The sequence below is a fragment of the Hesperophylax consimilis genome, chromosome 9, assembly GCF_061612785.1.
Source record: "Hesperophylax consimilis isolate HC1 chromosome 9, BYU_Hcon_1.0, whole genome shotgun sequence".
In the NCBI taxonomy this organism is placed as follows: domain Eukaryota; kingdom Metazoa; phylum Arthropoda; class Insecta; order Trichoptera; family Limnephilidae; genus Hesperophylax; species Hesperophylax consimilis.
The window spans coordinates 41,090,037-41,112,935 of record NC_142844.1 but is presented as its reverse complement, the minus strand read 5'-3'; the positions used below and the strand labels follow the sequence as shown (position 1 = coordinate 41,112,935).

Sequence of the window (22,899 nt, the reverse complement as noted above, 5' to 3'; positions counted from 1 at the left end):
ACAATATAATTATTGAAAAAATATTTTTGGTTCAGAATATAAAAATATTTACTTTTGAAAAACATTTTATTGCATCGCTTATGCAACAGAAGAGGGTAATTATTTTTTGTTACAATGTTTTTAATAATTATCTGATTTTTATTACGAGTTGTTTATTTTTCTTTTAGTGCCGTAAATATTTTGTCAAAATATGCTGAAAATGCCAGTAAAGAAGTGCATTTTTATAGATAATTTATATAAAACAAAAGAACATTTGCCATTTCTGTTACAATACCCTTTGTACTCTTTTTGTGCAATAAATATTTTTTTGAATTTTGAATACACTACTTTTCCATATTCTCTTCAATAAAAGCACAGAAATTGAACACTACATATTTATTTACAAGAAAATTACAGAAAATATATGAAAATTGTACAAGAGTTTATTCCACTGTGCAGTCCTTTTTTACACAATGAGCAAATCAGGTTGGATCATCTTTTCACAGCGCTACTGTCCTTACTGCTGCTGTCCTTACTGCTACTGTCCTTACTGCTGCTGTCCTTACTGCTGCTGTCCTTACTGCTACTGTCCTTACTGCTGCTATCCTTACTGCTGCTGTCCTTACTGCTGCTGTCCTTACTGCTGCTGTCCTTACTGCTACTGTCCTTACTGCTGCTATCCTTACTGCTGCTGTCCTTACTGCTGCTGTCCTTACTGCTACTGTCCTTACTGCTGCTGTCCTTACTGCTACTGTCCTTACTGCTGCTATCCTTACTGCTGCTGTCCTTACTGATGCATACCACACATCTTCGTAAATTTCGTCCTGGTAATTTTCCCAACCCAAAAGTCGGTTTCGGTGAAGTACGTAATTCAGTTTTATTTTTTTCGTATCTAGCCATTTTCCTTCTAGTGCACTTATAACACTGGAAGTGAATTCCAGCCTGGTAATTTTTTTATTATTAGAATTATGTTGGCAAATTATGTATGAATTCAGAGTCATTCTGCCAAAAATATTGAACACTACCCTTTTCCAAAACTTCAGAGTCCTTCTTTCGTATGAGTATGTGTATAACATTTTATCAGATTCACCCACACCACCCATGAATTGGTTATAGGCGAATCATAACTGTTTTGATTTTTTCCATCTCATAATTTCCGCGTTTCTTTTTTACCGTTACATTTTCGACATTGCTGTCAGTTGAAACAAGGATGATGGTTTTGTTTTTCGACTGTTTATCGCGATAAGAACAAATTAGAATTTCTCCATTACTAAAATATTTTGGCTCACCAATTTCCATTATTTTTGCTTCTTTGGGTACAAGCTTTCTGTTGCGCCTTATAGTGCCAATTATGTATGTCCCTTTCTCCATAATTCACTTGGCCAGCTCAATGCTGGTATAGAAGTTGTCAGTAAATAGATAGTATTCATTATTGAAATAATTTCCCAAAGTTAGGAGTTTTTCCACCACTACAGAACAAAGACCTTTCTTTTTGATTTCATCCTTATATTCATTGGATTGTGCCCCACAGTGACAATAAAAAGCTAAATAATATTTAGTGATGGAATCACAGAGCATCCAAAATTTTATGCCCCATTTGTGATGTTTTTTATTGGGTAAATATTGTTTGATGGTTGTAAGGCATTTTGTTCCAACAAGAGATTCGTCTATGCTTAGTAGTTGATTGGGCACATAATGCTGTCGAAGAACTGTATTGGTGTGTTGTTCTATCAAAAAGTTAAATCTGGCAAATGGGTCGTATTCTGGATGTCCTGGTGGTGCTAAAGTTTCATTATCAACTAAATGGAAAAATTTCAAAAGTAATTGAAATCTGTTCCTGGAAAACATATTGGAAAACCACGAAATGTGACGTGAATTTTTATTCCAGTAAGAAGACGCCTTCCATTTCCAGGATTACTGCCACAAATGCTTCCATAATAATAAATAATAATAACATGGAATTTATATAGCGCAGTTTAGTGTCATTTCACTTCAAGTGCGCTTAACTACTCGTATAACAAACTTTAAAAAAAAAGGTAATTCAGTATTAATGGTTCTTAAAATTATTCCTACAGTGTACCTTACCCAATACAGATCTAATATTATAACACTAAATACACTGTTTATACAAAGTGATGATAAAACTTAGAATAACAATAACAGTAGGACAGGACAAAACACGAATATTAAAACTAAAACATAACATGAAACAGGAGGCAGTTTGTGCTCAGAAATGAGAATTTTCTGAGCAGACACTTTAAAAAGGTACAATAAGGAGACAACCGAAACCAAACAATTACCGGAAGTTTTAGAATATGGCTTATTATAAAATATTGAAAAGAAGTTAAAATTTATAAATGGTAAGATTTTTTAAATAATTTTGTTTTTAAAGCTCGTTTAAATTCAGCCAAATTCTGGAGGTTAGTGAGAGCTGAGGGAAGTCTATTCCAGATGAGAGGGCCTGTTACACTAAAAGAACGATCATAGTAAACAGCTCGATTTGACCTAGAAAGTTCGATTAGACGATTACTAACATCTAGATCTGCTGACCTTAGAGTAAGCTGTCTATTGCTTAAGTTTTGTCGGATACATAGTTCCGATATATATGCTGGCGCCATTCCTTGCAATGCTTTGAAAGTCATTAAGCAGATCTTAAACTCTATTCTTTCAGGGCATCGAAGCCAGTGAAGGCGATCCCTTAGACATCTCTGGTATTATGCAAGGCTTCCAAAATTTAGCGTGCGATTGAGGTTTCAACTTTGGATGCGAATCAAAAAATTATGCTGATCGGTATGCAAAGCATACTGATTAGTTTCGATAACCATTTTGGTATACAAAGATCAAAAAAATAAATTGAAATACTCCAGAAGGGGTGTGTCACCTCGAGGAGCATGCTTGGGTCCACATATTTCGAGAAACGCAAACTGAGTTTGTTTTGCAAACGTAGCATTTGGTGGTAGTTCCAAGAATTTGATTATTTGATTGTGTCACATTTTCAAGGTCATCCTCACTATCGTTGCTGTCACTAATAACACGCAACCTCCGATTGACAGGAACCACAATATCACTTCCGCTATCGCTCTCATACTCACTAACGCACTTTTCAAATTGTTCCGTCATTTCAACATCTATATCTGAACTTTCACTCGTGTTCGACATTTTGAAATCGAAATCAGTAATATAAAAAAAAAAAATAACAGTGTTTATAGAAAAATGTGTGATTGAAGAAAGTTAGAATGCAATTTAATGAATAAAAATATGAACGCGGGAACACGACCGTCAGTGACGCGCGCCAAAAGTCAAAACGAGCGCTACCTCGACACACACACTTAACACACTTCATGCGGGCGAAAACAAGGATGCCATTTGAGAAAATGGATTTTGTTAGACAGCTTTATCTTTGAAAATAATACATGATTTGAATTAAAATTTTTTATATAGTACTCACCACACCCCAACTATAAAATTATTGTCTGGAATTGAAGCCTACTTTTGTAGTACGACTCCATAAACTGAAGTTAAAGTCAGTGTTGGGCCATTTAGTGGTCTTTTATGTGAAAAAAATTAATGTATTTTAATATTACAATTTTTTTTTTCATTTTCGCACTTCATTACTAAAAAACAAAAAACTTCCTCATCACCCTTTCTTTGGGTTTAAATATAGGAGGGCTGTCCAGAAAGTAAGGTTACAAAGGCTCCTAAAGCTTGGGGAAATATTTTGTTTGGAAGTTGGTGCACCTGACGTGTGGGGGATCCCAACGGTTGAAGCTGCTGACTAAACTAAAGGAGGTTTTGGGTGGAAAATGTTTTCCAACGGTCAGGAAGTCAAGGAAGCTGTGTAGAAGTGGCTGAAAGAGCTGGCGGCGGTGGTCTACGACATTGGCATACAAAAGCTGGTGCCACGACTACAGAAATGTCTCAATCTCGACGGCGATTACGTTGAAAAATAGTTTTATATATTTGTCAAGTATCCTGCGAATTTCAATTAAATACAAGCATTTTTCGATCCTACATAAATGTTGTAACCTTACTTTCTGGATAACCCTCGTAGTTTCCCTCGGATAAAATATTCTTCCATACAAAAGACAAGAAGATAGGGAAGATTGAAGATGGGGAAGACTTGGTTCTCATTTTTAAATACATATAGTTGGGAGTTATTAAGTAGATTGATATAAATACATATAGTTGGGAGTTATTAAGTAGATTGATATAAATACATATAGTTGGGAGTTATTAAGTAGATTGATATAAAATTATCAGAAAGCTATGCCTTTCCCTCCATTCAAGTAGGCCCGGCGTAAAAGGTAGAACCAACCTTCCCACCGTAGATACCTCTTTACAACCCAGAAAAGAAATCTGTTTTTGGGAACGGAACTGGTGTCAACTAAATGTGCGGGAACTTCTTATGTAGGGTACCTTAACGAGCACGTGTTTCGACCAGTAAGTCTCCCAAAACTAACTAACTAGCAGAATTACTAGGGTGGCCCATTACATTTCGGATTTTGTTACTGGTTGCAAAGGGTTATTCTCAGTATCGCCCTGTTGAAAGACCACTGGAAGAATGGCTTTTGTTGTGCTTGGTAACCGGATCTGAATAGCCAGGTACTTCAGCCTCAGCCTCACGATATACCCCAATATTGTGTATGACAATTGTTCCCTACTACAAGACTGACTCCTGTAGTAGGGAACAATTGGGACTCTTGTGTGGTATGTGTTTACATTTAAAAGAAGAAAAGACAACTGCTATCCATGTGGTTAGGCAGAGAGGATGAAATGCCACACTCCTCTCTCCTGCAACACTTTCCTTGCATCATTCACTTTCATTCATATATATGTATGTACCTACTTGTTTATTATTTCTGCTTCTTTTATTACAACCTCAGAAAACTTGGGTGTTTTTTTCATTACAGACAAGCTGGGTGTTTTTTTTTTTTAGATCTTCCTTGTACATGTACGTTGTCCGTCTCACTGGACCATGCTGTTCTAAACATACTTTCTTTATCCATCCCACTGTATGTAATGAAAACATAAAATCATCCCTTTCTTAATCCTTCTCATGTATTTAACTTACATCATCCTTATACTTAAGCTGGGTTTACACTTGTAAGTAAAATTTACGACTTTCGTAAATTTTTGATAAGTTGCTTACATATGCATCCAACTTATCGTAAATAATGCTCACGGAAGTTGTTTAGAAGTTTAATTTACGAACTTCTCACAGAGACCGCTACACCAGTAATTCTATTTTTGGTAAGATGGCTTCCTGACAACAATGCGTTGCCGCCGACTTTAACAGCTGTCAATTAGTAACATTTGATAACAGGATTTGTTTATTTACGGTTAGATCATGGATCCCCATTTCCGCGCACAATGGATTGCCGCTGCGATAATATGCACAATTTTTTCAAACAAAAACGTAAGGGCCCGCAGAGTGTGTTGGATTAGGAGTCGGCTTCAAAGAAGAAGTACTGATGGGGCTTTCGTTCGTTTAACGGCAGAATTAATAATTGAGGATCAACAACGATTCTTTAATTTTATCCAAATAACAGCAACTGACTTCTAATACATATTGGAAATGATTGGACCGCTAATTTAAAAGAATGATATTCGTTTTTGGAATGCTATTTCACCAGCTGAAAAATTAATGAGATTCATGAGGCGTTTGTGTGTAACACTATGTACAATTGTGTGAGAAATTGCGGAGATCCGCAAAGTGTACAGGGCTGATGTAAGAGTAATGAGTAAGATCAAGAAAGGGTCGCTTAGATGGTTTGGGCATGTAGAGCGAATGAGCGAAGAAAGGAGTGTAAGGAGAATATATGATGCAAATGTGAATGGTAGCACAAGTCCGGGACGCCCGAGGAAGACATGGCACGACCAAGTGAATCAGATACTTGAGTCGGGCCATGTCAAGAGTCAGAATAATAGAAGAGTATGTATGAGACGATGTATGAATGTGAATGAGGCAAGAAGTGTGTGCCAAGACCGAGTTGTTTGGCGGTCCGTCCTATCAGCCTACCCCTGCGGTGAAACGGCGTGATGGTTAGTTAGTAAGTTAGAAAAATTAATGGTGACTCTTCGATTTTTGGCGTCAGGTAATGTTTTCTATGTATTCTTATGTATATTGCATTTTTGTATGCATTCATTGGAGATATTAATTTGTTGTGAAGTTTGATAGCTGATCCAACAGTTCGTGAAGTCGAATACTAGAATCACTATCGCACATTTACACAGGCATTTTTTAAACATGACATTGTGTTAATGATAAATGTTAGTCTTCATAAATTATTGCAGTGTATTATTTCATTAAGCTGTTCATGGCGACAAGTAAACAAGTCCCGAGGAGCAACGGCAGAAAGACCAAATCTTACTGTCGGTGTTGCAGAATTCTGTTTTACCATCCCTGCAGTGACGTCTAAACTTACTGTAAGCGTCTCAACTTATCAATCTGTTTAGATAAGCTGTGAGAGAACCGTAAATTCCCTCGTGAGCGATTAGACCTGTCAAAAACTTACGTAAGAAAAACTTCTGTAACTTGGTATAAATTACGGTAAGCGATTTATGGTGTCGTTTACATTGGTAAATTTGTCGTAAGTCGCTTACGTGAGCAACTTACAGGAAAAAACTTACAAGTGTAAAGGCAGCTTTACAATATAAATATTGAATTTATATCTTTCATACAATTATTTATTCATAAAATCGAAAATTTATTGAGTCCTTTGCATAAATAAATACATCATAATCATTTTACATTTCAATTTGCAAACACTGATACTTGTAAGAAGTGTTGACATTAACCTTTAAGAATATTTATGAATAATTCAGTCATTCCCTTTTACTAGCTAGGCATTAAACGCCTCGGAGAGTCTATCCATTGTGTACGGGTGTGTTAAACACTAGCTGAAACACCCGGCATTGCTCCATTGCTCGGGCTTTATTCCGTTTTAAGGGGTGGGAAAAGAGGATGGGGTGGTTTTTCTAAATCTCATGACCTTCCTCTCGTTTTGAAGGTCAAGTGTACAAAATTTCATCAACCTCGGAATAAAAGTGTAGATTTGTATACAAATCAAATCTACGCCTCCCGTCACAAGCAGAAAATCAACTCTATGTATTAGATGATGACACAATGGCACTTGTAGTATTGCGGAATGATAGGAATGTAGGAGATGGGATGTGAGAGCATTTGACAGAATCTGGCTATTATCACTACAGATGTGGTCACTAAAAGACAATAAGCATCATGTTATCATTTGTATATTGATGCATATTGAATAAAGCTGACACCCGTCCCAACTCTGCTGCTTCTTCTACAAGCTAGTGTTGTGCATCTTGCTGTACCGCTGTCAATCAAACTTCACTTTATAATTGTTCTTCTGCTTCTTATTTTTATGTGAAACTCTCCAAAACTGTCCAACTGTCCCAAGTAAGTGGAACTGTGGCTTCTACGAAATCGGAAGGTTGGAAAGTATCTGGCTATTGACATCTCGCCACTAAACTTACCTGAAGTCATTTCTTATACCGAGTGTATCCAAGTGCAAATATATATTATTAAATTAAATTGTTTTCTACACCGTACCTTTGCAACAAGAAGTTTCCAAGAATTACTCGTAATAAAATCCACAATTCAACGTATTTGAATCCAAATGTTTGTATTTTAGTTACTACATGATAGAGATGGTTTTATGTGTGAAACCGCACAAAAGTCTCAACTGCTCCCAACCGTCTAGAGCTAGTGAGACTATGGCATCCCCAATTGGGGTATGTTGTAATGCGGAAGGTAGTGGTAGTACTGCAAATATACTATGTATTATTTTATATGAGTAAATCGTGAAATAACACAAATTAATCAAATAAAATTTACTTGCCAATTCAGATTCGGATTTTGCTAGTCAAGAGCCTTTCCCCTCAACCATGGAGGCCGTCAAGTAAGTAGAATGATGTTAATCTGTGATCAGTGATGAACTTTTTAACAAAATTGAACACAAACTCGTAAATTGATTACCTGTTTTACATTATATGTATATTGATTTTATTAATCACTTTAGTAAATGGAACGTAGCCCTGCTTTCTAGCGTCTGTTATTATAAAGATATGCATAATGAATAATAAATGTATTAAATTGAACTACCATCGCCAGAGTTTCAGTTAATCAGGAGGTTTTGGCAACGCGCCATAATTGCTAATACTTTTATTTGATGTCACTGAATTATAAGTGAGGATCGAGTCACCAAAATGCAAATAATATACAAATGGAAGGAAATAGAACTTGTGACTGGATTTAAAGTGAAATTAGAATTTCATTTGTTTGGAATGATGTGAATACCGCACAAGAGTCAGAACTGTCTGGAGCCACTGGGACTATGAATCCCGCAACTGGGGCTGAGGCTGGACAAATAATATACAAATGGAAGGAAATAGAACTTGTGACTGGATTTAAAGTGAAATTAGAATTTCATTTGTTTGGAATGATGTGAATACCGCACAAGAGTCAGAACTGTCTGGAGCCACTGGGACTATGAATCCCGCAACTGGGGCTGAGGCTGGACAAATAATATACAAATGGAAGGAAATAGAACTTGTGACTGGATTTAAAGTGAAATTAGAATTTCATTTGTTTGGAATGATGTGAATACCGCACAAGAGTCAGAACTGTCTGGAGCCACTGGGACTATGAATCCCGCAACTGGGGCTGAGGCTGGACAAATAATATACAAATGGAAGGAAATAGAACTTGTGACTGGATTTAAAGTGAAATTAGAATTTCATTTGTTTGGAATGATGTGAATACCGCACAAGAGTCAGAACTGTCTGGAGCCACTGGGACTATGAATCCCGCAACTGGGGCTGAGGCTGGACAAATAATATACAAATGGAAGGAAATAGAACTTGTGACTGGATTTAAAGTGAAATTAGAATTTCATTTGTTTGGAATGATGTGAATACCGCACAAGAGTCAGAACTGTCTGGAGCCACTGGGACTATGAATCCCGCAACTGGGGCTGAGGCTGGACAAAATGGAAGTAGATGAGGAACATGAATGTTGTGAAGCACTTGACTATTCATATCTGGTAGCCAAACGTGGTGATACTGAAGAGCGTCTACCACTCAAGAGCTCACTATCATCTATCTCTGGAATAGTTTTAGTGGTAGACACGCTCAATGTCGCTCTAGTGATAGTGATAGTCATATTAGCAGAAGGTTGCAGGTTCAAATCTCTTTGATTAGATTGATTTGTGTTATTTCACTATTTACTCATTTAAAAGAATATATAACATATTTCCAGAGTGTAAGATACTATCAGTATCGCTCTGGTATAAGACCACCATTCAGAATCGAAAGCTTCAACTGGTTTTGGCCGTGTTTGGTGACCAGATCTGAATAGCCAGGTACTTCCACACCTTCCTCTTCAATATCTCACTCCCCTCCCCACTACCTTCAGTCTTACTAAATACCCCAATAGGGGATGCAATAGTCCTGTAGTGGTACGCCACTATGCCAAGCGCCAAGGTAACTAGGACGTCATAGAAACATTCTGGAAATTTCGGCCGTTGCCTAGGTTAGTTTGGCAATATCTGCCATAGCAACTAGAATGTTCGGGAAGGAACTCACCAGTCGTGAATTAGCAATCCACTGCACCGCTACACGGACCTACCATACCTACGCCCCGGCTCTGCACGGACTACGGATTACCATGGACTCCTCTGAACACATCCACGAGTCCGGTCACCACGGTGTCGACTCACTGACACCGCTATCATCGCCACGTACACCTGGCATCATCATCATTGGTCCGCAGCCATCCCACAACTGCGCTACTGACTCACCCAAATAAACGCTCATCTTTCATTTGTCTCACTACCAGATCCCCAAATGTGTTTAGTTCAAATCTGCTTACGCTGGCTTCACACTCATAAGTAAAATTTATGACTTACGAAAGTTTTTGATAAGTTACTCACAGGAGTGTTTACATATGCATCCAACTTATGGTAATTAATGCTCACGTTGTTCGGAAGTTTAACTTACGTAAGTACTCACAGCGGCCGCTACACCCGTAATTTTATTTTATTTTAATGTAAAATTTACGCGATTTTGTCAATAAAGAACAAAAGGCCCAAATAAAGTGTTGCAAACAATTCTCCAAGTGGTTTAATTCCGTTAATGGCGGAATTGAATGGAGTTCTTTAATTTTATCCGAATGACAGCCAGATGACAGTAACCAACAGAAACGTTGAGATTAGAAAGGATTGGACTGATAATGGTGGACTCTCTAGCTGCAGCAGCTGGTCCAGTTTCTTCACCACCTAGGATTCTTACTGCAGAGTTTCCATCTTCTATCTTCGTGTCACCTGTTCCTGTTCTTAATTTTACTTAACTTAACTTCACTTTATTTTTGTAATACCGCATCAACTGTAAAGCGCCCCTAAGGTAATATCTCCCAAAAGCGGCGCTATACAAATTGTCCAATAAATAAATAAATTAATTGATTAAAAAGAAGGATGCTCATTTTTAGAAAGCTTTTTTCCACATGAAAAATAAATGATATCTCTTCGCTTTTTGAATCAGAAAATTTTCTTTCCGTTTACATTCCTTTACGTAGTGCTTTTTTAAGTTCTATCTAGTGTTATTTTTTATATTGTTTTCGGCAGTCAATAATGTACTTATTCATTTATCCTAATCAGATTTTAGTTCACATAGTAAAAAAACTAGTTTTTAAATGAAAATATAAATATTTACAATAAAAAAAATGTAAGTCTTTAAATTTTTGATATCTCGCATTGGCGCATTTTGATACCATTTCTTACAGTAAGTGTCTAAACTTATCGAACTGATTTCATAAGCTGTGAGAAGGCTGTAAGTTCACGCGGACGCGATAGACCTGTCAAAAACATAGGCCTCTTACGGCTTCTGTAACTTGCTATAAATTACAGTAAGAGACTTATAGTGTCGTTTACATTGGTAATTTTTCCATAAGTCACTTACGTATGTGAAGACATCCTTACAACCATAGATTCACAAGTATGCAAGACAAAAAGGCTGTTTCTCAGTGATGCTTCGCGAGGACAACACTTTCGAAAGTGTATACATATGCACCAATACACGTTTTGACTGGATGGAAAATAAGACTCAATTTTACTTAATTTTTTTTTTGATCCCAAATTGAGCGCTTCTTCCTCATAGTTTTATTTTGGTTTAACATCTAATAAATCGCTTATTTTATATGCTTTATTTCAAAAAACACAAATAATAATCTTTTCTGTGCAATTATCTTGCAAAAATAACAAGTTCGATTATTAAGCTTCCTTAGAAAATGATTTTGAATTAGAAGTACTTAATTATTTCTGAATACTGTCCGATATTGATGTGAAAAACGTTCCCATCAAGCGTAGTGTTTTTAAAGTTTCATCTACTTTCCATCTTGGTGTAGCCATTTCAATCTATTCAAACGTTCGCAGCGCCTTCCAACCTGTAGGTACCGTTAAATTTAGTAAAATAATGTAATTTTGTTACCATTTTATATGTTGTGTTCTAATCGGACATTTAACATCTTTCTTTATTAATAGCTTTGTATAAGTTGATGTTATGTGATTCCAATGCTTTTTTGCTTTGGGCAGATGAAAGCCATCTGCCAATTCAAGGTCATTTATATTGGAAAAACTTATATTTTTATTTTTTTTGTAAAAGATTTTTTTGTAATTTCTTCTTCCAAAACCTGTTTGAATCCTAATACAGTCAACGGTACTATCTGTTATTGTTATTTATTTTATTGGTTATGTTGTGTTATGAATAGAATCCTAATTTTTTGTTTGCCCCCCTTGCACATCCCACCCAATACAAAAACCAACAAAAAAACTAATAATTTCAATGTTAAATAGGTTCCCTAACCAAAGGGCTGTATTACAAGAAAATAATATTACACGAGACGACCTATTGATTCATGATTGCATTTTACAATAGAAATATTATTACCATCTTGTTCAAACTGTAGGTCAAGAATAATTACTTCGCTGCAGCCTTTTCTTCAGAAATCTTCGGATACTTTCGATTCTCTTCGTGACATCTTCGAGCCCCACGTCCAGCTGCAAAATTTTCGCTACATTTTGTGTTATGGCAGTTTAGCAGTGTACGCTAGGAACTTCATACAAAATGACCATTCCCAAGCGTGGCGGTTAACTCTATCGCCCGGAATGGTGTGTACCTCAGTTTGTAACCGTCATAACTGGCGTGCGAGAAGCAAAGCTTGTCTCCATAGTAAATTATTCTCAACCAAATTAACATATTTAGATAGATTTTATTTTTAAGATTTTGTGCAATTTTATAATTAAAAATATTTTGTAGGAATACGATGAGCTGTAAAATATTGTTCATTTTTGTTGGTGGATTTTGTGAACTTTATCGCAAGCCGCGCTTGCACAGGAGGGAGGCCCTGAGGAAAATAATTTCCCTTAGGGCCTCCTGTGTGGAACTAATGTAAAAAAGGTAATATGTAAATGACAGCAAATTCATTTTAAAAATAATCATTCACAATTCAGTTTTGAGAAATGCGGTCAGAAATATTTCCTTCAACGTCTTTTATTTGCCAATATTCCGAAAATCAGTGAATTTTTTTTGATGATTTTATATTTTTAATGTAATATTTTCACTACCACAGTACAATTTACTTATTTCCCTGGATCAACCTGATGGTCTTTTCTTAACGACCATTCGCACTAGCAACCAAATTCTTTAACAGTAAGATTAACAGTGACCGCTAAATTGCAAATTCTTTAACAGTAAGATTCAATCAGTGACCGCTATTAATTGCAAATTCTTTAACAGTAAGATTCAATCAGTGACCGCTATTAATTGCAAATTCTTTAACAGTAAGATTCAATCAGTGACCGCTATTAATTGCAAATTCTTTAACAGTAAGATTCAATCAGTGACCGCTATTAATTGCAAATTCTTTAATAGTAAGATTCAATCAGTGACCGCTATTAATTGCAAGAAAATCGAAAATGCAACTCTGTTAACCTAATATAATTCTGCACAATTTGGCGACATAAAAAACATATGGCCATCGCCAAGATGTTTTGACATTTGACAAACGATAATCGGTTATTTTTATGCTGAATAGGTCAGTTCCCAAACTACCTTCCAGCTTTTGTGCTTCCTCTGTCCTACAACACGAGTCTATTCAAGAGCCAGTTTAACTTTTCTAGAAGATCTTCCGTACGTACAGCCTACCCAGAAATAAAAGTCACGAGGAATATCTTTGGGTCTCATGAATATAACATTAGGTTAGGCCAGTGGTCGGCCTGTGGCAATCGCATGCGGCTCTTTGGCCTCTTGAGTGCGGCTCTGGCACAAATATCCACTGGCAGCAGGTATCAGCAGGTTTCAGGAGTTTAAAAACATCAGAGCGACCTTAGCATTCGTCAAAAATCCTCTTAATGCTACGATAACTGAGTTGAAATTTTCTCCTTTTGGCATTGACTTTGAAATTTGAACTTTGAAATACAATTGCAGGATTTAATAAACAAGGAAATACGGAGCTCTAAATTTCAACGTCTTTGTATTGATTTGGAAATATTGGAGAAGAAAAAATGTGTTCTTAGTTCACAACACAAGTGGTCTGCTTTGAAAGACCTGGAGAAGGAAGACATGATCATTTTCAACGTCTGGAATAGTATTCTTGATTGTTAGGATCAGCTGAAAAAACTCGCGTTTGCTGTTCTTTCCCTTTTTGGTTCTACATATTCATGCGAACAATCTTTTTCAAGCACGAACTTTATCAAGAGTAAACTGAGAAGTCGTCTTATTTATGAAAACCTGGAATCATGCCTAAAATTAAAAAAAACAACACACTTTACAAACCTGACTGAAATTTTCCAAGGATATGCAAGGACATTGTTCGCATTAAGTGTTTGTGGATACCTTACTTTCATATTATTGTTTATCAACGAATAAATCTGTATTAAGTGTGAAATCAAGTTTTATTCGGTGTACCCGTAACTTAATGAAGGTCTAAAATTATAATAAAAGTTTACTAAATTAAAAAACAGATTTGGCTCAAAGATTATTTTTTAATCGTTGTAATGTACATATTTGGCTCTTTGACCAATAAGTTTGCCGACCACTGGGTTAGGCTGTTGTTTGTACATTCGTTTTTCTTCACTTTTCTCTTTTGTCCTGGAACCGTCATATTAATTATTTGATTTAAATTTGAAGCTAGTTTTCTTGCAGCAAATTGGGATAACATAATATATATTTTTTGAGTTTGTGAGTGATTTCTGTTTTAGGATTCTGGTACTGGGACTCCCGTAACGCTGCGCATCGACCAGAATGGCTTCTTCCTGTACTGGGTGGACCAGAACCATGAGGTTGACCTTCTGGACATTGCCACCATCAGAGATGCCCGCACCGGACAGTATGCCAAGATACCCAAGGTTAGATATTCTTCTTAACTAACGCATGGGGTAGGCAGAGAGCACGCACTTCACATTCACGTCTTCCTTAGGCGTCCCCGACTTCCTCTACCATTAACTTCCGCTCAACATGTCTTAACCATCTAAACGTCCCTTTCTTGCCTTTCATTCTTTCCGAATTTCAACTTTTTAACACTGTCTCATTTCTACGGCATTCGGTCTACCTTCAACCTTCCCCTGCCAGTTCCATACCTCACTGTCATACATCAGGGTTGGTATTAGCTCTCCATTGTGGACTAATAGCTTCGCTTCTTTGGACAATTTATTATTAACTCTTCTTTATTACCCTGAATCTCTTATACAAAGCTGGACTTGCTGAGTGCTAACACTCGGTTGGGTGTTGTGGAAACAAAACTGTACTGGACGGGAGTCCGCACAAGACTGTAGATTTAGGCGCCGGGTCCAAACCGTGTCTTCAACCGATGAGATGCTCCTTTACGGCCGATGATGATGATTGTAGTTGATATTGATGATGAATCTGCCTCCCGCACCCAGGCTTGGTGAATGTTGGGCACTGGGTGTGCTGTTGTCTCTGCTCGCTTCTGGTGTTGGCGGTTTTCCAGAGGAGGGCCGGCTTGTCTTGAAGAGGTAACACCAGAAGATCTTGGAGCAGAAGACTCGGCGAGGTGAGGCAGATGTTGGGCAGGAGTCACTTGTAGATAAATAAAACGCTTGGTTTCGGTGGTAAAGATGAACTGATTTATTTTGAATTATGGGGCTGCTTATATTTAATTAGCCTGACTCGCGCCCGACATTGGGCTAGGAGCCCAAAAGTGGTGGGGGGTTGTACCCGCGCCAACAATGAGTTTATAGCCTCCGACAAAATGTTGCATATTCATTTTGTCGGTAGTACTGGTGATAGTAGTCGCTTAAATTTGCGAGTTAGAAAAGATTTTGAACGCTTACATGAATGACAATTACATAGTTTAAAAGCATAGTAGTTATGAGAATGTGTATCTTGACAACTAGATTTTTTGTTTGCCAAGATACGACAAAAAATAAGAAAAGTTTGTAAATAAATGTGTAAATATGATCTCAAAGCGATCAAATTTGTAAAACATGTTAAGTTAGTATTTTTCCGAGGTCCCCCGTAACATAGCGCTCAGAAAGAGATAAGATTCACTATGCTACGAGGTTCCTGGATTTTTGTACACGCAAAAAAGGTAAAAAATATTGTTCAAAAATGGGTTTACATATGGGTGAAAAACAGCTTTTTTAATATCTCCTCAGCGGTAGTATATCGAAAATAGTGTTTATTTGACTACCGCCGAGGGGATGAACAAGTAAAATACATACATTTGTAACATTTAAAAATTGATTTTTCCTAGTAAATTTTACATAGAAAAAATGCTGGACATTGATCCACGCGGCAGGTAAGCCGGCGATGCGGTATCGAAGCCATTCGGAGTCAAAGTTTTCAAGCCGCTTGGGCCGAAAATTGGACAAAATGACCAGTGGCGGGGAGTGGTGATTTTGCCAGTGGCGTGGGGTAGGCACATTTTATAAAAGTAAAACAATTTTTTATGAAATTAAATAATATGGTCAACTACGTCCGTTACAAAAACAATCCATGGATTTTAAAAAAAAATCTCCAAAGTTAATGTATCGTTTTTTTTTAAACCTATTTAGTGTTGCAATAGAATGCAGGGATTTTTTTCACGATTTTCCCAAGTAAAATTTTCAATGTTGGTTTATTAAGTTGGTTTAATTTGCTTTAAAAATATTATTTGTAAAAGTAGATCATTGACATCTAATTATTTTTCTTAACATTTTACAAAAAAGATTAACACTTTAACAGCCAAATACTTTATTTACTGTAACGCTTTGCCAGCCGTTCACGAGCCTCGCTCTTGTTCGAGTTTCACACTGTTTATATTAAAATCGCAAGCTCTTTTCGTGATGCGCATTATCGGAATGTGTAGATGAATGTTTAGGCTACAAGCACATAGGCAATTCATATACATCGCCTGTGCCGACTCGTCAGTGCGCCACTGACAAGCTATGTGCGCGCTTACAAAATGGGTTAGAGTTTTTCAAATTTTAATTGGTGTAACTTTTTTGCATGATGATTTTTAAACAAAAAAGCAAACATAATATATTTTTATATTATTATTCTCAAAATAAGGTACTTAATGGGGATATGTTAAAATATAAATTAGAATCGAATATTGGACTAAATTACATCATTGTAATGATGTCCAAATACATAAGTGGATGGACAAATAACGTAATACCCAAATCCATATCGAACTTCAATCCTATAAAACCGTGGATTACTCATGGTTTAATAGTATCTGTACTACATAAGTTAGATGACATTTACTCATATATTATAAAACATACAAAAGAAAGTTATTATAAACAGAAGTTGGATCAGGCTGATAATGATAGTAAAAGAGTATGGACGGTTAAATATATTAACACCTTCTTTGCAAACATCTTGCTAATCTCATTCATATTGACCCAAATGTTATAATTCCAGACTGTAATACATATTGATGCTGAAAATAAAATGACAGCATTTTAAGTCACCACAGAGGACGAAGTAATATCTATTGTAAACGGTATGAAAGGAGGTTTCCGAGCTTTTATGGAATTACAGTTAATATTTTTAAAAATATATTATATCAAATTTCTAAACCATTAATATACCTATTAAATATATGTTTCCAAATTGAAGTATTTCCATCAATTTATAAACAAACTATTAAATACTATCAATATTAAAATCTGGTAATCCAGAAGTAAAAAATTACCGACCCATATCAGTAATCTCAAATAAAGCAAAATTTTTTGGAAACTACTTAAAAAAAAAACAATTTATAAAATGTAGGTAACAGTATAATTAATGAAATTCAATTCGGTTTTATGGAAGGTAGAAGCACACAGTATGCAATTACAAAATTAACTAGCCTTATTCATAATTCATTAGATAAATCATTTATTTTTAGTAAAATGTGCATTCATCACAATTAAACATCGTTTTATTTTCAGTGCTGATTTAAATGTTTACCTGACCCCACAATTTTTCCAAAGTGTTAAATGTAAAATGAAGTCTATATATAATGCTGTCTACATAGAAGGCGGTCTGTGGCAGGACAACGTCTGCCCGGGCCCACTAGTTTTTCTATAAAGCTTACAATAACGCTGAAAATCGCCAGCGAACCATAAAAAGACAACCATTAAAATGCGCGGCTGTTGGCTGAGGTTTGTGAACGGCTGTTAAAGTGTTAAAAGGCCACATTTGCTATACAATTAATTTGTTTTGACAATAATGTCAGTTGAAGTTAACCAATCGGCATTTATAATTTAATGTTTTTAGTATTAATCTTACGCTCGTAACGGCAGCCCGCACGGTACTGTCTTCGCGCTCTCGTTACACCGCAACGTAACGCTTTCATGACGGTAGAAGAGTTGTTGAATACGCTAAAAAATGAAGTTCAAAAAATACAAACCGTTAAAGACTCGAAAACCAAAACTAATATCGAAAAAATTATTATTGATCTTGACAATGAAGTGAAATCTGAAATATTAAAAATGCAACAACAAATAATTCAACTACAAGACAAACTTATCGAAAAAAACGACCAACTGGTGGGAAACTTTGAAAAAATAATGAAAAGCGCATCAACACCATCCTATGCACAGGTATTATCAACAACCAAAGTCACTCCTCGAGAAGAAGAGAGATTCTCAATCATCATTTCGTCGACCAAAAATAATGCTAAAGCAGAAGAAATTGAAAAGATAATAAAAAAAGAAATAAATTTAAGCAACATAAAGATAGGAATAAATGGTTTGAGAAAAACAAAAGAAGAAAAAATAATAATATCATGCCCAAAAAAGGAATATGCAAATACCTTAACCGCCGAAATAAAAAAACTGAATACCGATTTGGTGGTAAATGAAATTCAAAAGAAAAGACCAAAAATAATAATAAAAGGATTAAAATCCAATCTTACTGAAGACGAAATAGTTTGCGGAATAATTACCCAGAACGAAGGAATTGAAGATGTTTACAAGGAAAGTGAAGACAACAAAATCACACTTATAACGGAGATAAAAAACACAAACATAAACGAAAAGCAGCGCCAGTTCACTAGCTACATCATGGAAACTAGTGGCAAAATGCGAAAAAGTCTCCTTGCACTCGGTAAACTAAATATACAGTTTCAACGAGTAAAAATTGAAGATTGCGATCCACTGACTCAATGTTTTCATTGCTGTATGTTCATGCATACGGCTAAAAGATGCCTACACCGAACCAGCCCTCCAATTTGCCCACACTGCATGGGCGATCACATCCTTTCAAAATGTCCGGGAAGAGAAAAAACAGTACCAGCATGTGTAAACTGCACCAGACAAAATTCTAAATATGGAGAAAAAAACACCACGGACCACGCAGCCAACAGTATTAGGTGCAACTATAGAAACAAAATGCTGAAAATTGCGAGGGATCGCATCGATTACGACTAATGATGCATATTATTAATTACAAGTGTAACGAAAACCTAAATAATATGCACAATATTTCAAAAAAATATTACGAAAAGCCCGCCCGCAAAGTGTTAACACGCAGTGATAATGTACAAGCCAACACATATAATATTATAATTGCAAATGTGAAGTGTATTCCCAGCGCCAACATTATTGTTAATTTTATTACTACCTCAAAATGAACGACTTTATAATAAACGCAATAGATAATTCATATAAAATAGACGAAAGGATTTTTGACACGGTAAATAATACAAACGATTTTATAGATATAAAACCTACAGCCAGCCTAATAACACATGAACGTTAGATCTTTGGAAAAAAATTTCGAAGAATTTCTAATAACTATTAAACAATTAAATAGACTTGACTGTATAATATTATCAGAAACGCATTCATCGAGTGAAATTAATTATAATATACCGGGTTACTCGTACTATGCAACAAAATATAAAAATTAACAGAAATAGCGGCGTCGCCATATTTGTATCAAATATTTACGCTGTCACAAGTGTAAATGAAATAATGGTGAATAATGTCAATTTATTAAACTTAGAGATAAATTTTATGAATTATTCATTTAATATCATTGCTATTTATCGGACACACTCTTCTGCTATAACCACATACATAGAAGAATTAAAAAAAATATTACAACAACATAGAAACAAAAAAACAATACTCATCGGAGATATTAACTTAAATATCGCTAATGACTACTCCTCTAACGATAAAGATAACTATTTAAATATGTTAGCAGAATTAAATTACATTTCATGTATAAATTCATACACCAGAAACATTATCGGACAACGACCATCTTGTATCGATCACATATTCACAAACACCAAAGATATACAAAATATATCATCTGCGGTAATTAAAACATCTGTAACGGATCATTTTGCATGTATATTTAAATATGACTACAAACATCAAAACCTCTCATTACCAACCACAACGGCCGTTAATAATACTGATAAATACAACTATAGTATTAATATAAATTCTCTCACTAAAATATTAAGTAACGAAAAAGAATGGCAAGAAATATATCAATGTAACGATGTAGAAGAATGCTGCAAAATATTTGATAAAAAACTGAGTTTTCACATAAATGCTTGTAGAAATATTAAATCTAACAAAACATCTTCAAAACTAAAGCCAATCAAACCATGGATAACTCACGGATTAATCATCTCAATTAGACACAAAGAAACACTCTACAAACAATATACAAAACAACCGGAAAATATAACATTACAAAAACAATTCAAAGCTTATAAAAAAAAACTTACATATCTAATAAAAAACACAAAGGATGACTACTACAAACAAAAACTTGAATTATCTGGAAATGACAGTAAAAGGATTTGGTCCATCATAAATGAAATTGTCGATAAAAAACATTTAAAAAATAAAACAATCAACAATGTAAATCATAATGATTCAAAAATCTGCTGTAAAGATAAACCTCTAGAAGCCGCAAATGTATTTAACAATTTTTTTGCTAATGTAGGAAAAAACCTCGCTAAAAAAATCCAACAAGGCCTTACCCCAAATGACCCAAATACTACAGTAAATAATGAGCATAAATTTGAATTATTTCAACCAACAACACCAGAAGAAATTGAACAAATTATTACAGGTATGAAAGGAGGTTCTGCCCCTGGTTTTGATGGGGTCACAATACAAACACTGAAATGTATAAAATCACAAGTATCAAAACCATTAACTCATATAATCAATACAAGTTTTCAAAGCGGAGTTTTTCCATCCATGTACAAACAATCTGTAATTATACCAATATTTAAAACCGGCAATCCGGAAGAACCAACCAATTACCGCCCTATTTCTTTACTATCAAACATTGCAAAAATATTTGAAAAAATTGCCAAAAAAAGAATAACTCAGTTCATAAAGATTAATAATATAATTCACGAAAATCAGTTTGGATTCATGGAAAACAAAAGCACAAAAGACGCCATTGCTAAATTATCTAGTACCATACAAGACGCTTTAGACAAATCATTAAAATGTGTTGGTATTTTTGTTGATCTCCAAAAAGCCTTCGACAGCATATCTCATGTCAAACTAATACAAAAATTGAAGATCGTAGGTTTTAATAACACAGCATTAAGTTGGCTAAAAAGTTATCTTTACCAAAGAACACAAGTTGTAAAAATTAATCACGCATCTAGTCTACCACTCACCAGTGGCGGCCGGTGGTCAAAATATGTGGGGGTTCACCGGATTACAACATTAAGTCATAAAATAAATTAAATAAAGGTACATACCTATTTATAAAGAAGTTCTATTCTCTGCTCCTTTTGTTTAACGAAGACCTCTATCAATGCTTAACACTGATAGTGCGTTCAGTCTGTCCTGGCTCAACGTGTTAAAAGATTTTATTCTTTTTAACGTTGAGAAACATCTTTAGCTTTCAACTGAGGTCATTCCAAAGGTCATGAATGGTGCACAAAAGTTTTAGTAATTTCACAGTCTCGGGAAAGTCTTCTAATAAACAAGTACTATAAAAAAGTTGTAAAATTGATAAAGCGCCGTTAGCTTTTGAAAAATCGTCGCGGGCGTAAATTGCACAGAGTTTACCTTTTAGGTACTGAACTTTATTTAGGAAGTCATACGTTTTAAGCGTCACATTGAAATCATGTTCTGGGAAATTTGACCTGTATCGATTTTTATTAAATAGCTCATTATGGTGTTTACCTTAGGCACGGTAGCCTGAATCCAATTGCATTCTGATGTCAACTTTTCCTAAAACCTTTAAGCTCAAAACTTTTTGTAAATGTAAATGATAAGAATTATGTTTTTTGATTTTTTCAGAAAGGTGAGTTACATCAGTAACATCGCTGATTGTCCAAACTGAATCAACATCGTAAATTAAACACGTAAAACAAAATAAACTATTCAATTGATCACATGCACAGAGCTACAAGCTTTGTTATACATTGTTTTGTTAAATGATCGAGTAAACTTCTTCGATCCAGATTTGCACTCTTGTTTTATTATCAGTTCAGGTTTTAGGTGGACCGGCATTTTTTATTATCACTTTGTTTTCAAAACTCGACCTATTATTCTTAGGACGGGTTGTTTCGGAGAATTTGAACAATTCATCAAATTTCAACGTTCATTTACGGGTTCTGTGAAAGACTTATTCAAGTTCTGTTTTTATATCATTGTAGGCTAGTTGCTTGAAAAAACTGAAATAAAAACAGAACTTGAAAAAGTCTTTCACAGAACCCGTAAATGAACGTTGAAATTTGATGAATTGTTCAGATTCTCCGAAACAACCCGTCCTTAATGTATTCCACATTCAAACTCATTCTTAATTTATACGTTGAACAAACACAAAAGTAATCATAAATTGGTATAACATGCAATTGATATGCCTTATTAATAATTGATATACAAGATCGATATAACCTGCAATTAAACTTCAAAACTTTCTCAGAGTAAGAAAAGTTTTAAATTCAAGAGACAATGCCTGGCAACGGCGAGTACTGACTGAACTGATAATAAGTAATCTGACCATCACTCATCTCTTAATGACAAGTTTTATCCTGTATGCTTGTATCGAAGAAGCGTAACATTCGCTGAAAAATAGCAGATGGTAAATTGAAACAACGATATCGACAATAATATCAAACATACGCGTTTTAGTTTAACTTTCTACTGAATAAACCGTTCCTTCTGATGTGGTGGTAAAACTCCGAACGCCGTTCTTGATATGGTATTATTTGCAAAGAATAGTATGTAATGGTATGGACCCACGCTTTCGACTGTTCCACAGAATATGCGACAAAGCAGTTAAATTTTGGATCGCAATCGAAAACGAACTGCTACGAACATAGGCACAAGTCAAAGTCGGTCTGCAAGTTAAGCGGGCTTAATAAGTAGGTACCTTTTGAATGAGATATTATAACCGAACCGAGTTTCG

General features: G+C 35.3%; 1 protein-coding gene across 2 annotated transcripts in view; it reads left to right on the top strand.

Annotated features, from left to right (window-relative positions):
* The window catches only part of Plc21C (Phospholipase C at 21C), a 181,792-nt gene that overhangs the window by 2,200 nt on the left and 156,693 nt on the right, over positions 1-22,899 (top strand). For both annotated transcript variants that reach the window (XM_089635969.1, XM_089635970.1), the window contains exon 2: positions 14,259-14,405. In XM_089635969.1, coding sequence (XP_089492095.1) covers positions 14,259-14,405 — 147 coding nt within the window. The remainder of the gene's footprint in view (positions 1-14,258; positions 14,406-22,899) is intronic.